The sequence below is a fragment of the Erigeron canadensis genome, chromosome 1 (assembly GCF_010389155.1).
Source record: "Erigeron canadensis isolate Cc75 chromosome 1, C_canadensis_v1, whole genome shotgun sequence".
Lineage (NCBI taxonomy): Eukaryota > Viridiplantae > Streptophyta > Magnoliopsida > Asterales > Asteraceae > Erigeron > Erigeron canadensis.
Window position 1 is genome coordinate 36887364 of NC_057761.1, and position 17280 is coordinate 36904643.

Here is a 17280-nt window from a genome sequence, read left to right on the forward strand (position 1 = left end):
TTAAATAAAAGAGAGAGAAAAGGGAGTCAAAGGGGTGGCTAAATACAAAACTACCCTCATGTGGTTTACACGTGAGGGCACTAACGGAGATGGGATAACGTCGCTTAATGGAAAGGATGGAATGTGAACCTTATCCTTCTATAAAGGATGATCACTGAGGTTTTGAAAGTTAAAGAACTAAACTTGACTGTTTGAATAAAACACAAGGACGATTTATGTTGATCACTCGGTATTTTACTAATGAAAAACAGATAAAAAGTTAGTGACATGGCGCGGAGTAATACCCAATGGGAACGTGCGAATCACTTCTCCGCCCGCCCTCCCGCGTTACAATGTAATTCAGTTAGAAGCCCGGTCACCTTTTTTTTCATATTCTTCTTTGGTTTTTCCGAACATTTTCCTTTCCTTTTTTTTTTCCTTCCCTTTCTTTCTTTCACCCTCACCCTCAAAATCATCACAATTATCATTTCTTCTTTTTCTTTAGGGTTTAAGATTTTTTCATTTTTCATTCATCTTTCGAAAATTATTCCTCTCATATTACTTCGATCATTAAATCCAATTCATTTATTATCTTTACAATAGAAACCGTTTTTCTTATACAGAATTTTCGGAATTGAATGATGAAATACGTTTTTGATCCTCGGCTTAATATCTGCTAATTTATATTTACACACACATACATATACATATACATAATATAGGTCTGCAGAAATTCATAGAATTCAGTTATATAGGTATATTTACGAGATCATGCGATTACATAATTTATTTGATCGTCTGATTAAATCAATAGCTATCCGGAATTCATATCTAGGATCAGTTTGTGTATATTAATATACAGAGTTTGATTCAAAAGCTATTTGATCGCGTGATAGACGTGAGACATACGTCGAAATTCATAGTTAGGTATGCAGAAAAACAGTTTATGCTACACAGAATTCGGTTTCAGGTTTATCTATCTGATCAGGTTGTTGGAGCAGCTAGAGTATGTACATACTTAAGTCTGCATAACATCAGTTTGGCATAAAACAGAAGCTAGCCATACAGTTTGGCATTGTTTCCTCTAAAACCTGATTGTTATACGTGTGAATATCGATACTTGATTTAGGAAAACTTGTATTTAGTTTTGATGCTGAGATTGCTTTGAAGGGAAGAAAGAATAATATACTGACAATATTGTTTATTTATTTATTTATCTCTGGTCCCCTGCTATAAGTTTGGTAGATATATTATCAGTTAGTGGGACCGTGATTTAGAGTTCAGTAAGTTTTTGACAGATTTTGATTATTTAAGACTTGAATTCAATTCAAGGAATTAAAATCTTGTAACAGTAATGTCAGAGAAAACAGCGCCTGTTTTTAAGTCTATCAAATCATTGCCCGTAGACTATAGGTATATGGATTCAGCTGAAAAGTTTAGGGATAGTGATACTAGTGTGAAATCTGATGGTGTGCCCGAGAATAGTGGTAGAGATGGGCGGTTTAATGATGATGAGGATTCACCATATGGTCATAGTCCTACTTCGTTAATGGATGAAAGAAGTTCGATGGATGACAAAGATGTGAAACCTTCGGTATCTAACCAGAAATCGGATTTATCTTCACGGGGTTGGGATGAAGTTGATGTGTACAATGCTGCAAAGAAGGTAAATTTGGTCTGAGTTTTTTGAGATATTGACTTTTGAGCAAAACTTATCTATGTACCTAATGCTTACATTGTACTGATAATGCAGAAGCATTATGCTTGGTTTCAAGCCCCTGATGGGAACTGGGAGCTCGCAAGGATTATATCTGTGACAGGAACCGAGTCACTCATAGCATATCGCGAAGATAAAGTGAGCTACTTTTTGTAGATATTAAAAGTTATCTTCTATATGGATGTTCAAGCAATAATTTTTGGTTCTCTGCTTCTAAAAATAGGTATTAAAGGTTCAATCTGATTGTCTGTTACCTGCCAATCCAGAAATCCTTGACGGGGTAGATGATCTCATGCAACTAAGCTATTTAAGTGAACCATCAGTTTTATACAATCTTCAATATAGATATGATCGAGATATGATCTATGTAAGAATCTACAACGGTTAAATGATTTGAACCTTTACTATTGTTCTGGTGACTTATTTTCCTCTGTTTTAGTCAAAAGCAGGACCTGTTTTAGTTGCCATCAATCCCTTTAAGCCGATACCATACTATGGGAATGACTACATTGAAGCCTATAAGAGGAGAAAGATGCATAGCCCTCATGTATATGCCATTGCTGATACAGCTATCCGGGAAATGATTAGAGGTTATTTACATTTTCTGTCCAATTATAGGATTTTAGTTTAGTGTTCTTTTCATGTTTGTTTTGCTCTTTAATTACCTCTTTTACCATTTTTCAGATGAAGTAAATCAGTCTATTGTGATAAGGTTGGTTTAATGATCCCACTTAAGACCCATCTATTAAGTTTTTTTTGCTCCTTTTTTACGCTTTAAATTGGTGATAGATATTACCAAAGCTTTATTCTCTCACTATTTTAATTGGATATTGTTTACTGCTACTTTGCATTGTACCTAATGTGTGCCCTTTATTGCATCCTAGTGGTGAAAGCGGAGCAGGGAAAACTGAAACAGCGAAGATAGCAATGCAATATATAGCTGCAGTAAGAGGCGGCAGTGGAATAGAATACGAGATATTGAAAACCAATCCAATTTTGGAGGGCTTTGGTAATGCAAAAACATCAAGAAATGACAACTCAAGTCGTTTTGTAAGCTTGCTGTTCCTATTTTTTAACAAAAGTTGAAAGAGAACAATCTATATAAGAAGATGAAGTTTTGATGTTTTGAATCATATTGTATTGTCAGGGAAAGCTAATTGAAATCCACTTCAGTGATATTGGAAAAATAGCGGGTGCCAGTATCCAAACATGTAAGATGCCATATTCTTCTGAGCGAAGAGTGGTACCAGGAAAAAATTTCAAAGGGGGCAAAATTAAAAATTTCGTGAAAAATAAATATAAAAAGGGTCAAAATGTTAAAAATCTATAGAAAATTTTTGAAAATCGATGAAAATTTTAAAAGTACATGACAAAATCTAAATTTTGAGGAGGGCATTTGCGTTCTTTGCCCCCCATGTGGTACCACCACTGCTTCTGAGGTTATCAGTAGTAACTATAAAGTTTTTATGTACGTTATCATGAAACTGAAGTTCTGATCGCTTTTTGTTGTTGATCTCTAATTTGTTGCAGTTCTTCTTGAAAAGGTACATCTTTCATCTTTTACCTTTTCCTTCTATCTTCATACTACATAGCCACTTACCTGATCTATTTATGATCAGTCACGAGTTGTTCAGTGCACAGAAGGGGAAAGGTCATATCATTCATTTTATCAGCTTTGTGCAGGAGCTCCACCGTCTCTTAGAGGTAATCTTTTCATAAGTTTAACTTATTAGAATGTTCTTTTAATTTCTTGTGTACTCTGACAGAAAAATTAAACCTGAAGAGTGTGCATGAGTACAAATATCTGCAGCAAAGCAATTGCTATACTATTCCTGGGGTTAATGATGCCGAACAATTTGGTACTGTAATGGTACTGTATTATTCATCTTTGTATGGCCTAAATTTAGTAATTGATGTGTGATGAGTCTACAAAGAGTGAATCAACACTCTTAATTTCTCAAAATAAAAAAAATCAGATACTTTCATTCAAACACAAGCTTTTCCTTCATTTAGGAAGCACTGGATATTGTTCATGTTAGCAAAGAGGACCAAGAAAATGTTTGTGGCATTCTCGCGGCGGTGTTGTGGCTGGGAAATGTAACCTTTTCAATTGTTGATAATGAAAACCATGCAGAACCTGTGATTGATGAAGGTATATGTAATTCCTTCTATTTCACAACAGCTTTTTATTCTTCCTGAACCAACTCTTTGACCAGACTTGATGGTCCCATGATCTAACTGTTAACATGATGTCATTGATAGCTCTTCTAACTGTTGGTAAATTGCTTGGGTGTGAGGCTGAGCAACTACAGCGTGCATTTTCCACTCGGAAAATGACAGTTAGTAATGAAAGTATTATTCAAAAGCTAACTCTGGCCCAGGTAAGAGAAATAATAGTTACAAGCATCGTATGGTAAATCTTATGATAATTAAAGAACCCTTCATCTTTCAGGCTATTGACTCACGGGATGCATTGGCGAAATCAATATATTCTTGTTTGTTTGATTGGTTAGTGGAACAAATCAACAAATCACTTTCCACAGGGAAACGTCGTACAGGAAGATCTATCAGCATTCTTGATATATATGGATTCGAATCATTTGATGTCTGTCCCATGATTCCTCATTTTATCATCATTTGTCTTTTGGTTATATACTCCTACCGTAAATGGTTGACCTTTCTTCTTTTGACTTATCTAGGTAAATAGTTTAGAGCAGTTCTGCATTAACTATGCAAATGAGAGATTGCAGCAACACTTCAATCGTCATTTATTCAAGTTAGAACAGGAGGTAATGTATCTTTGTCGCAATCTACATAATACATAATACTTTGTGACTGTGTTTTTAATTTTCTACCGAAAGCTGTGTTGACTTTTTAGGAATATATCCAAGATGGCATTGACTGGGCAAAGGTGGATTTTGAGGACAATCAAGCTTGTCTCAGTCTTTTTGAAAAGGTTACTCAGACTTTCTATAATTAGTATTTTACATGTGAATTATTTTGCTGACTACTTTTAACTGATTTGTTGGCTTATATGGACATTAGCCAATGTTCATGTACTTAATTAATTATCTGGTTCCTTTTTTGCTCTTAACAGAAACCATTGGGATTACTGACTTTATTAGATGAAGAATCCACTTTTCCAAATGGGACAGATATGTCATTAGCCAACAAACTAAAGCAGCATTTGAAGTCTAATCCATGTTTTAGAGGAGAACGAGGCAAATCATTCACAGTTCTCCATTATGCTGGGGAAGTATGCAATCTATTCATATTTCTTTCTTCTTCATCCATAAGACCATAAATCTATGCAGAACAAACTCATTATTGTTGAGTTATTATGTACATTTAGCCATTTAGGACTTTTTATGATCTAAAACTTATGTTTGCAGTTGTTCCTCGCAGGTTACATACGACACCACTGGATTTCTGGAGAAAAATCGTGATTTATTGCATCTGGATTCCATTCTACTTCTGTCTTCATGCACATGCAAACTTCCTCAGATATTTGCTTCAAATATGCTTTCACAGTCGGAGAAGCCTGCGGCTGGCTCACTTAATAAATCAGGTGGAGTGGATATCCAGAAGCTTAGTGTAATGTTGAAGTTCAAGGTGTGTTCATATACCTCTATTTTTTGAATTCAAACTCTTTGTGGTCATGATACCGTTTAATACTCATAAGCAGAGGTGTCAAAATGGGTGGGGCGGGCAGGTTGAGTGATGGGTGTGGGTTAAAACAGTTAATATTATGATACAAGGCAGGTTGGGTAGACCGATAACACTTCTTGACCAACAAACTTAATTAGTTCATTAACAAGAAAGTTATTTTATTTCAACAACAGTCTTTCTGCTTAACAAAAAGGTTAATGCATTAAACTACATATCAATGACTTTACAGTTTTAACATGTTTGACCCACTTGACCTATTTCTATCTTGGTGTAATATTACTAAATTTATCCAGTTTGATCTTGATAAGCAACACTTAACCCAGATTGAGCATTCAAAAGTAAATGGGTCAAAATGGTAATCTCTACTCATATACTATACAAAGCAATGTTTTCAAGCATTAAAGGGATGGGTGTTAGTGAACCACCTATGGCATATCAGCTTATGCCTTTATCATTTGCTTATATTCCATTTTGTCTACTGTGGCATGGTTTTTCCAGTTTTTCTAGAGTCTGTTATTATCTGTTAGGCATGTTCACTGAAAGTTGCATTGTTCTTCACTGTGTTTAGGGTCAATTGTTCCAACTAATGCAACGTTTGGGGAACACAACATCGCATTTCATACGTTGCATCAAGCCCAATAACTCGCACTCTCCTGGAATTTACGATCAACAACTTGTGCTGCAGCAGCTAAAATGTTGTGGTGTTTTAGAAGTGGTTCGAATATCAAGATCTGGATTTCCAACAAGAATGACCCATCAAAAATTCTCAAGAAGGTCATGAAAGTTTTTATTGTTTAGTTCTTCCCCAATATGTGATGCTATCTATTAGATCTAATATTTTTTCTAATCATGGATTAGGTATGGTTTTCTTCTTCTTGACCATGTTGCGTCACAAGACCCACTAAGTGCGTCAGTGTCCATTCTTAATCAATTTGACATCCTCCCAGAGATGTATCAAGTTGGCTATACAAAGTTGTTCTTTCGGACTGGACAGGTTGTCATTCTCATTTTCCAATTGTTTCTTTTTCTAGTCATGAAAAGTAAGGATTAAATGATGAGTATGATTAAGCAGTCTTTTGTGTTTTTTGTGGATGTATACCAGATTGGTAAACTTGAGGATACACGAAATCGTACTCTCAATGGCATATTACGTGTTCAAAGCTGCTTTAGAGGTCACAAAGCTCGTCATTTGCTGAGGGAGATGAAACGAAGAATCTTCACTCTTCAGTCATGTATGCCTTCAAAAGTTTTTTCAATTTTTTTCACATGGATCTCATAATTAACAAAGTGAATTTATGTAATTACATCTTTGACCATTTATGGTTCAGTTGTTCGTGGTCAAAAAGATAGAAAGGAGTTTGCAAAATTACTACACAGACATAGATCAGCCGTGCTTATCCAAAAGTGGATAAAGGCAAGAAGAGTCAGGAAAGAGTTTAAAATACTTAATGATGCATCAGCTGTTGTACAAGCTGGTAATACCTTTGTATCTATTCTGGTTTGAATAATTATACTAACATGACTGCAATGATGATTTCACGAAGAACTGAACATTAAACCACTTTTCCAGTTATTCGTGGATGGCTAGTGCGGAAATGCACAGGGGACATTGCACTTATTCAATTTGGTTCCCGAAAGGTACTTTTACTCTTCTCTTTCCTAGTCTCCCGATTCTATTACTGTTTCGAAACTATGTATGTAAACAATTTCAGATATGTTAAAAAATTACATGATCCGTTTCACATGTATATCCATTTGATTTGTAAAAATCTGTATACATAGTGGGGGTGTGGGATTTTCTTATTTAAACCACCTGCCCGCTTATTGCATTATTAAGACAATCATTTGATAAGTATGAGATATTCTTCTAATTAGGATGAAATAAGATGTTCTAATTGAAATTAAGAGATTGCTGATTTATCTAATTATGCTAAAAGCTGTTTATTAAGCAATCCTAAACGCTAGTGTAATAATCAAGATAAATGTCACATGGTTGGTGATCAACAGGGTAAGGAGGACGATGTGCGGATCAGCTCATCATATCTTGCGGAGCTACAACGAAGAGTTCTTAAATCTGAGATTGGTTTACGAGAGAAAGATGAGGAAAGGGATATGCTCTTACAACGGATACATCAATATGAGACCCGTTGGTCAGACTACGAACAAAAAATGAAATCCATGGAAGAATTATGGCAGAAACAAATGCACTCACTTCAATCAAGTCTAACTCTAGCAAAACAAACCCTCACCAGCATTGACGATAACTCAGACCCTTCAGTAAATCCAACAAACAATGAAAGGTTTGATGAACGAAACTTAAATGGTCTAGGCGCAGGTGATAATGAAATGGCTGCAGGTCTGAGTTTGATTAGCCGGTTAGCAGAAGAATTTGATCAAAGAAGCCAAGTTTTCGGGGACGATGCTAAGTTTTTGGTTGAGGTTAAGTCAGGTCAAGCTGAGGCTGATTTGAACCCGGAGGAGGAACTAAGAAGGTTGAAACTAAGTTTTGAAGGTTGGAAGAAGGATTTCGGCGCGAGATTAAGGGAGACAAAAGTAATTTTGAACAAGTTAAGTAGTGAAGAAAGTGGTGGTAGTGGTAGTGAAAAGGTTAAAAAGAATTGGTGGGGAAGGCTCAACAGCTCAAGGATTAATTAATTGATTCCATTATACCCTCCATTTGGTTTTAATTGATTTTGCTTGCTGTTTTTATCAACCATTAACAAATAGTAACAAGTGTTTTATAGGAAAAAGACTTGTTTTACATAACATATATTGACAAATTTTGATGTGTTATTGATGGTGTATATATAAACTAGTGTGAAAGTATCTTTATTGGTGTTTTAGAAACCAACAAACAATGATTATTTGGTTGATGAAAGCTTTTGTTTGTGTATGCTTGCAGGTAATTAATCCTTGTAATTCAAGTTTTGTTTGTTTAGTGACTATGTTGTTGTACACTTATTCTTGAGTTCAAATACCATAAATAGTTTAAGGGGAATTTTGATGGGAAAAACTAAAAAGCAAACTTAGCCATTGCCTCCGATTTTAAGTGTTATGGTCTTATGGTACAAAGCCTTTATTTTATACCAAACTTTAATTCATTTTTCATTTGTATGTGTTTGACTGTTTGACTCATCTCTTGGCCCCAAAACAAATATATTTGTCATGTCATTTGACATGTCAATATGTCATCAAAAGATCCAAAGCTATAAGAAGTCAAACACATTTCTAACCATATGTCTTTTACTTGTACAAACTGAACCTTTGTTAGCCTATTTACCTTTAAAGTTACGAATTACATATCATTTTTTCATAAACGACACATTCATAATTTCTTGCTTTGACCTGACCTTGATGTTGACTTTGACTTTAAGTCTCACTTAAGTACTCAACCTTCATCAGAAACCAAAAATATCCAAAATGGACCACCAAGCTTAGAACTCAAGAAACAGAGAGTAAGTTGTCTGTTCTGTTGGGACTTTTGAGAGTGGACTGAGGAACATCTTACATATACCTCACCTCACTACCTCAGTGTATATTTTATTTTTATTTTTGTATTTATATATACATATATAATTATAATAATTATATCATCTGTATCTAAACCCTGCACCATGACTCTCACACATTTGCTTTTCAAACCCTTAAACCCTATTAAATATCATCTGACTCTCATTCAAATCCCTCTTCTTTCCCACACACTTTCTCATTTTTCACTCACCAAAATCTTTCACTACTCATCATCATCATCATCATCACCATCTTTGTCTTCACAATCCAATGTTGAAGTTGTAGATAAACTCATTTTCATTTTCACACAGCAACACCCACAAAAGTCTTTAACACAACTCACCGATTTCGAACCAAGAATCACAACAGATATAGTCGAAGCCGCACTTAAACGCTTCAAGAATTGGGAATCTGCATTAAAGTTCTTTACTTGGGCATCAAATCAATATGGGTATTCTCACAATTGTTATACTTACAATGCCATGGCATCTATACTATCAAGTGCTCGACAAAATGCCGCAATGAAGGAGCTTTTTGATAATTTGGTTAATTCGCGGTGTTATGTTAGTCCGGGTGGGTTGGGCTATTTTGTTAGGTGTTTGGGTGGGTTAGGGATGGTTAAAGAAGCAAATGAGTTGTTTGATCATGTTAAGAAAATGGGGTGTGTTCCGAATGATTATAGTTATAACGCGTTATTGGAAGCTATTTCGAAGATGGGGTGTGTTGATTTAATGGCTGTGAGGATGAATGAGATGAAGGAGAATGGTTGGAAGCCGGATAAGTATACTTTGACATCGGTTTTGCAGTGTCATTGTACGGCGGGTGAGTTTCAAAAGGCTTTGGAAGTGTTTAGGCATATTGATGAGGTTGGTTGGGTTGATTCGTATGTTTTCACGATTTTGGTAACTTCGTTGACTAAAGCGGGTGAAGTGGATAAAGCGATTTATTTGATTGACAAGATGGATGATTTCAAGATTAGCTTGACTGAGAAGACCATTTATGTTTTGATACATGGGTTCGTGAAGCATGGCAAGGTAGATTTCGCCTTAAACTTGTTAAAAAGGATGCAAACTTTGGGTTTTGTTTCTGGAATTTCGCTTTACGCTGTACTCATTGAAGGGCTTTTCAAAAACCAAGAGAAAACAAAAGCTTTAGAATTGTTTTCCCAGATGAAAGCAACAGGTATTCGCCCTGATGTTAGTTTACTTGAAGTTATCTTATCGTCTTTAGCTGATGAAAAAGAGATAGTGTCGTTACTAAGAGAGGCAAAAAGTCATGTTAGTAAGAAATCCATGACTCGTTTGTTTAATTCTGCGTTACTTAGAATGGTTAAAGATGGATCAATTCATCAAGCTTATCATCTCGTGCGAGAAATCACGAAGGATATGTCTGATGATGACACATATTTTGTTTCGCTAGATGCCTCTTCTTATGGAATTGTTATTGATGGTTTGTGCCAAAAAGGCGAGTTAGATCTTGCCCTAGAGCTTTTCAATGGTATGTGTTGTCAACCAACTTTGCTACTTTTCAATAATCTGATTGATGCTTTTAGTAATGCAAACAAAGTGGAAACATGTCACAAGCTTCTTAATGATATGAAAACAAATCAAATTGCACCATCACAGTTCACCCACAATTCTATATTTGGATACTATTGCAAGATTGGGGATGTGGATAGTGCCGTAAGTATCATGCATGAGATGCGTACTCATGGGCATCAGCCGTGGATCAAACATTACACCTTACTTGTGAAGAAGCTTTCCACAAATCGAAAAGTGGCTGAAGCATGCCACTTTCTAGCAATGATGGTGGAAGAAGGTTTTGTTCCTGATATAATTGCCTATGCTGCAGCGATTGATGGTTGGTTAAAGATAGAAGAAGTAGATTATGCTTTGAAAATGTTTAGAGACATTTCTGCAAGTGGACGTTGTCCGGATGTTGTTGCATATAATACTATTATAAATGGTCTCTGCAAGGCCAAACGAGTGTCTGAAGCCCGGAATATATATGAAGAAATGGTACAAAAGTCCCTTATTCCCTCTGTTGTGACCTACAACTTGTTAATCGATGCATACTGCAAAAATGATGACATTGATCAGGCGTTAAGCTTCTTTACAATGATGACTGAGAAAAACCGGAGACCTAATGTTGTTACTTTCACAACTTTAATTGATGGGTTATGCAATGCAGGAAGATCAGATGAGGCTTTATCAATCTGGAATGGAATGGTATGTTCCCCGAATAATATAACTTATATGGCCCTCATTAATGGCCTCTGCAAAAACAGAAAACCAGATATGGCCTTAAAGTATTTTGAAGAAATGGAAGAGAAGAACATGAGGGCAGACACATATGTATATGTGACATTAATAGATGCCTTTATTTCTGTTTCAAATGCTCCCATGGCCCTCCATATTTTAAGAAAAATGATTCAGAATGAAAAGCTGCCAGGTTCGCTTGATAAGAACTGTGTAGTTTTGAGGGACGCCGTGGTGAAATTGTTGGATGATGCATCGACTTCTTCAGAAATGCAGACAATCATTGCAGACAATAGTCTTCCAATGCATTTGCTGCAAACAGGAGAATCATAGTCAATTAGTCATATTCTTAGCTTTGTGGGCGGAAATTTTAGCATTTTAAAAGTATATATTAACGGTTTTTCATCTTTGGGGGCTCATTTTGAAGAATTAATTGGCTCCCTGTGGAACTAGTTATTTGATATGCGCTGTTTTGTAACACAGTAGTTAAATTTTTAGAAATGTAGTTTGTGGGATATTTGAAAGAGCTATGTAACCAATTTTTACAAGGTAAAGTAGAGTGTTTATTTGTTTCTTTTACCACATTTTTGACAATTGCAGTATATGAGTTAACTACCGTTTCATTGTCACATGAAAATCTAAGCAAAGAAATAAACTCCCATAAAATGTTACCGAAGCACGGCTGCATTTCTCTCGTTGTACATCACTATATGTATAAACACCATTTTAATTTTGGCAAACTCAATTACATCAAGATATCGTAGGTAGATTTTTTTATTTCCTATGACGGTTCAAGTCCAATTTTTGAAAACAATATGCATTTTACATTTTGCATATGCGATTCGGCGACCATCCACGGCACCACGACCCACCTACCACACTTGCGTTCATATTAGATGACATGTCTAGCCAATTGCTGACCCCCGACCCAATTAACCTATCCATGACACCCACGACCCACCTATTATACCAGCGAATAAGCTAGATAACTGACATGTGTCAAGCCAATTACTCACTCATGACACTTGCAACCCACCTACCACACCTGTCAATAAGCTAAATGACTAACACGTGTCAAACCAGTCACTCACTTGTCAATCTCTATTCGCAACACCCATGGTTCGTCTATCACAACCGCGAATAGACTAGATGATTGACATGCGTCAAACAAAAAATCACATTAACTGTTGGGGGTTTAGAATTCATACATCGTCTCTCAGATACAGTAATTTAGAAATAGGAGAAGGATTGAGTGTCCTTTAAAAAGTACTCAGATTATATAGTTTTTGATTTTTAAAATTTTAAAATTATTTAAATATGAGAATAAAAATGAAAAAAAAAAAAAAAAAAAAAAAAAACATCAAATGGTGGTCAGGGCCTCAGGGGTAAAGTAAAGATAGAAACACATCAGTTGCAATCAATCTCCTCTTCACTTCACTCTGACTTTAAACGGCCAAACCTCCGAAACAACAGAAAAAAAAAAAAATGGCGGCTGCCGCATCATCATCATCTTTAACAACTTTTCTTCATCACGTTGACTTGACTTCCTTATCACAAAATCCTTCATCTCTCATCTCTTTCCGTACACCTTCTTCCTCTCCTTCACCTCCCATCCAATTTTCTTCCCCCAAATGTATGTAAATTTTTATTACCTTTACTCTTTGTTTATCATACTTATTATTATTATTATTATCATTCAACATTTCATATTCAATAATAGTATAAAAACTTATCAATCTTATTTTATTCTATGTTCTGTTGCTTTGTTTTGTTAGGTTTAGTGCAGAATCCTCTATTTGTAACCCCTGTAGAAAAGAAGAAACATAATAATAAGTCTTGTTTCCAAACTGAAGCTGTTGCTCAATTCACCGGTTTTTTGACGAAAGCCGAGGGTTTCCGTTTCGCTATTGTTAGTTTCTCTCTTTATTTATCATAGTATAGCTGACCTAATTATATATATATAGCACAACTATATGCATCTAACATATCGCATTTTGTTACGAATATCAATCTAACTTTGTAATTTTACTTCCTACGTAGTAGTAACTTGAATTGGGTTGTATTTTTTTTTTTTCTTAAAACTTTAGTGTTATTATACTTTCATTTGTGTTATGAAGTAGCATGTCAGCATGTGCCACATCGCGCCGCTAAAATGTTTCTAGTAGAAAAGTAGTGCTACGTTTAGATTAGTACAAAAACAACAAGTTCAATGACGACAATGGGACTAAAGTGAAAGTAGGTTGCTATTTTAAATTTGTCGATTAAACTCTTTATAATTTATTGCTATTGTATGTATGAATGTATCTGATCTCTTATAAAAAAAATTTTTTCAAACTATTGACATGGTATCAGCCGACAGATTTTATTACTAGTTTAGTGTATTTGAGGGATTTAGTTAGACTTGAAAACATCTAATAGTGTTGCTCGTCAATGGCATATCGCATCCAATTAGAGGGGGTTGAACTCTTTGCGGTCGTCTCACGAAGCTAGTGGGGTGAAGTTGGTATGCCGTTTTAGGGTCTGATACAACGCAGAGCCCTGAAACCTAAACCGAAAATGCATAACTTATAAAATGTTAAAGTTTAGTCCATCTTATCTTCAAATAGAATTGAGTCTTTTACTAATATTTACTATGAAGCTTTCACATTTGTTGGTAAGTGTGGGGGGCAAACACATTATCTACAGGGAAAGAACGGTTGTTAAAATCTGCCGAGATATATTAGCTTGCAATGTGTCCCTTTCTTTGGCAATTAACATTTGTAATTATAGGTTTTCTCTATGGATAAAAGAGAACTCTAGCTTTCTTTGCATTCTTAAATTTGCATCGTATCCTCTTGGGATTTTGTGGAATGAATTGGCATTATGTGGGATAATCACTGTGCATTATATGTTAATTACACTAATTTGATATACTTCTGATATTTTATAGTATTTCATGACATAGGTTGTTGCAAGGTTTAATGAAATTGTCACAAGGCCATTGTTGGAGGGTGCGTTGGACACATTTAAGAAATATTCAGTGAGGGAAGAAGATATTGACGTATGTGTTATCTCTCTTTATATACATTTCTTCCTTATTTTGTGCTGCTTCATATCTTTTATACGTTTTCTATAATTTCTTCGGCATAACTGAACGAAAGCTTGATAAACTTGTTCCTAATGTGCATGCCATGGTTCACAAATAGTATATTTTCTGATTTTAGTTCTTAAGTGTGATTTGACTATATTGTGATTCGTGACTCAAATCTTTGTGTTCAACTTTATAGGTTGTGTGGGTTCCTGGTAGCTTTGAGATTGGTTTGGTTGCTGAGAAGCTTGGAAAGTCAGGGAAATATAATGCAGTCTTGTGTATAGGAGCTGTGGTAATATATTTGTTTGCAACTATTTATGTTTCATGTTCTTTTTGTGACAAAATGTTGCAATATGCATTTTTTGGAATAACATGCTTTCCTTTATATTTGATCCCCCTTTGACTTTTGTTTGACATCGATAATTAAATATATATAGCTTTTTGTGGTTTTCTAGGTAAGGGGTGATACTACTCACTATGATGCTGTTGCCAATTCAGCTGCATCTGGAGTCCTTTCTGCTGGCCTTAATTCAGGTTGGATTTACATTTGCATTTGAAGACTAAATCACTAAATCCCTTTAGATAAACTACCAAACTAGCCCATTGAAGGGCTCATCAGTCAAAACTCAAAGTTAAAATGCCCAACACAAGACCATACAAGTTTAAATATCGAGAAATCACTTGAAGAGAAAAAACAAGTGAAATAGGCATACTACCAAATAACCAAAGGCAATAAGTACACATAAATAAGAAAGGACAATTGTAGAAAGAAACAATGTTAAGAGGTGATTAAAATGACTATGATGGTACCGTTTGTGTGTGATTATGTCATTGTTTCTTTATCTCGATCTGTACCATAACTAATGTTTTTTGGGACCGCCTTATATACTAGTCGAAAAAACCTGCTGTCGACTTATTTTTTGTAGAAATGTAATCGACTATCACTTGAATAAAGTGTTAAAATATAATTGGTGTTGGTTTGTGTGATCATAAACCAAGTCTATAAACATAGGTTCTTTTGATTAACAGTTTTAGTTTGGCCCGGTTTCTATATATAATGAAATCACGTTAACAAGCCAAGGAATATAGATATCCAGAAAGATGTTTCTCTCTCTAACCATTTAGTTTTTTCTAGTAATGTGATAAGATGATTGAAAAGTGAACTTTAAAATCAGTAGGTAGCGGTGAAGCCATGGTTACTCGTTATCAAGTTTGTAATGTGTGTTTTTTTTCCTAGAATAAGTTTAGAAACATGAATCGCATAATCACTTGATGACAATGCATAACTTATAATGTGATAAGATGATGGAAAAGAAAACTTTAAGATTAGTTGGTAGCGGTGAAGCCATGGTTACTCGTCGTCAAGTTTGTAATGTGTGTGTTGTTTCCTAGAATAAGTTTAGAAACAAGAATCGCATAATCACTTCATGACAAACAACAAAAGCTATTTTGTACTATTCTTGAAGTTTTTATTTTTAATGCTTTGTAAGATAGTTATCATTAACCATATGATAACTAAAAGAATATCTTGCTTGAGTTTTACTTTCATTAGCTCAATAGTTTGATTTGTTAGTTTATGAGAACTGTCTCTAGTTAGCTATTAGCCTATTATTAAGAAACAATACATTATATGTTACTTATAGGCTAAACTGTCACACACTCACACACAAGCCCAAAATAGTTGAATATTGAAACTTCATCCAATTGATAGGTGATAAGGATGCATCTACACACATAGTTGATAATTGAATAACCTTAGGGATATGATGAATATTGGAGGGGGACTATACATAAAGAACCATCAACACTAGAATCATTAGTAGCTGTGGCTATAGACCAAACTTGAAGAAATTATGTGAGGGTCGCACATGTTGCATTCCAGAGTTCAAAATGAGAGGAAAAAATGAAGTAAGTGAGTTGCTTTTTAATCATCCCAAATAAGAAAGATTGTGTTAAGAATAGCTATATAATTTTCCTCCTCTTCCTTTTCTTCAAAAAACTCGAACACGATATCAGTTTTGTTCCCTTTGAGACTTATTTTCTTCTCTCCTATAGAATCATGTAAAAACGATGCTAAGTATGCCATAAATCATAATGATTTGGGATTGATGCCTTTCTTCCAATCAGATATTTATTATTGCTTGAATTGACGATGTATGTGATTTAATTACAAACTCTTTCAGGTGTTCCCTGCATATTTGGAGTATTGACATGTGAAGACATGGATCAGGTATACTTCTTTAATACTCCTTTTTTGTGTGTTTATTGACAAAAATTTTACTCCAAAGTATATTACTTTTAGTAGGTTAAGTATCTAAGTGGAATGTAATTTATCTCAAACTATAAGCTATTACAGTGTCATCATAATATTATGGCGTTGTAATCTTGTTATATTTGATTGTTACAGGCCTTGAATCGTGCTGGTGGTAAAGCAGGGAACAAGGGTTCTGAGGCAGCTTTGACCGCTGTAAGTTCACTTATGATATTGTTTACTTTAAGTTGATTACATTTCTAAACACTTGACCTTATACTAATTAGGAACCTACTATTCCTCTATCATGGTGGATTACACCAAGATTCGTAGTGTCATTTTGAGTTTATTTAAGTCAACCATATTTATTTTTTTTGGCCAGTTTTGCTTACTGAAATATATACTTGTTTTGCAGATTGAAATGGCATCTCTATTTGAGCATCATCTAAAGGTGTAATCATTGTGTGCCATCTAATATTGCAAGGTTATGACATTTGATGAAATCACATTGCTCAGCAGAACATGATAATGCAAAGACAATTGTTACCAGAATTGCCGCTTCATTGCTGCAAAATATTATGTTGATGCGAATCATGTCGTTTAAACAACTAGGAGAGTCGTCAATTTTTTTTTCCGCTTAGTTTCACACTTTCTGTTAGTTGGGAAGATTCAATGTTGTGGTAATTTGGTTTCAGCGAGTAAATGCAAGATTTCAACTTAAACAGTGGTGAAAAACCAAGTGGAAATGTTGACAATGCATCTTTTCATCGATCGATTAGACAGTTTGTTACAACATTTTGGTAAATTTATCACTTCAACTATTATC

At 34.9% G+C, this 17280-nt stretch overlaps 3 protein-coding genes across 4 annotated transcripts; all 3 read left to right on the forward strand.

Moving 5' to 3' along the window:
* Positions 1 to 681: 681 nt before the first annotated feature.
* Positions 682 to 8263, forward strand: LOC122608773 (myosin-1-like). 2 transcript variants are annotated; one of them, XM_043781869.1, is made up of 23 exons: positions 682 to 1645; positions 1733 to 1834; positions 1920 to 2063; positions 2136 to 2286; positions 2381 to 2408; positions 2581 to 2746; positions 2844 to 2907; positions 3227 to 3240; positions 3316 to 3400; positions 3463 to 3566; positions 3710 to 3848; positions 3959 to 4077; positions 4149 to 4301; positions 4396 to 4485; positions 4575 to 4652; positions 4794 to 4952; positions 5102 to 5308; positions 5934 to 6139; positions 6224 to 6359; positions 6468 to 6597; positions 6694 to 6845; positions 6961 to 6967; positions 7371 to 8263. In XM_043781869.1, exons 1-23 carry the CDS (start codon positions 1334 to 1336, stop codon positions 8018 to 8020), a joined length of 3396 nt encoding a protein of 1131 aa, XP_043637804.1. In that variant the 5' UTR covers positions 682 to 1333; the 3' UTR covers positions 8021 to 8263. The 2 variants fall into 2 exon arrangements, with proteins under 2 accessions (XP_043637804.1, XP_043637798.1); XM_043781863.1 differs by having other exon boundaries at positions 683 to 1645; positions 6694 to 6840; positions 6936 to 7003; positions 7373 to 8263.
* Positions 8264 to 8851: 588 nt separating this feature from the next.
* LOC122585707 (putative pentatricopeptide repeat-containing protein At5g08310, mitochondrial) lies at positions 8852 to 11687 on the forward strand. Its single transcript, XM_043757830.1, has one exon. It carries the CDS (start codon positions 8980 to 8982, stop codon positions 11464 to 11466), a length of 2487 nt encoding a protein of 828 aa, XP_043613765.1. The 5' UTR covers positions 8852 to 8979; the 3' UTR covers positions 11467 to 11687.
* An 843-nt stretch (positions 11688 to 12530) lies between these two features.
* On the forward strand, positions 12531 to 17247 carry LOC122610610 (6,7-dimethyl-8-ribityllumazine synthase, chloroplastic). The gene is made up of 8 exons (XM_043783585.1): positions 12531 to 12766; positions 12909 to 13042; positions 14078 to 14173; positions 14400 to 14495; positions 14659 to 14737; positions 16387 to 16433; positions 16611 to 16670; positions 16870 to 17247. Exons 1-8 carry the CDS (start codon positions 12619 to 12621, stop codon positions 16909 to 16911), a joined length of 702 nt encoding a protein of 233 aa, XP_043639520.1. The 5' UTR covers positions 12531 to 12618; the 3' UTR covers positions 16912 to 17247.
* Positions 17248 to 17280: the final 33 nt, after the last annotated feature.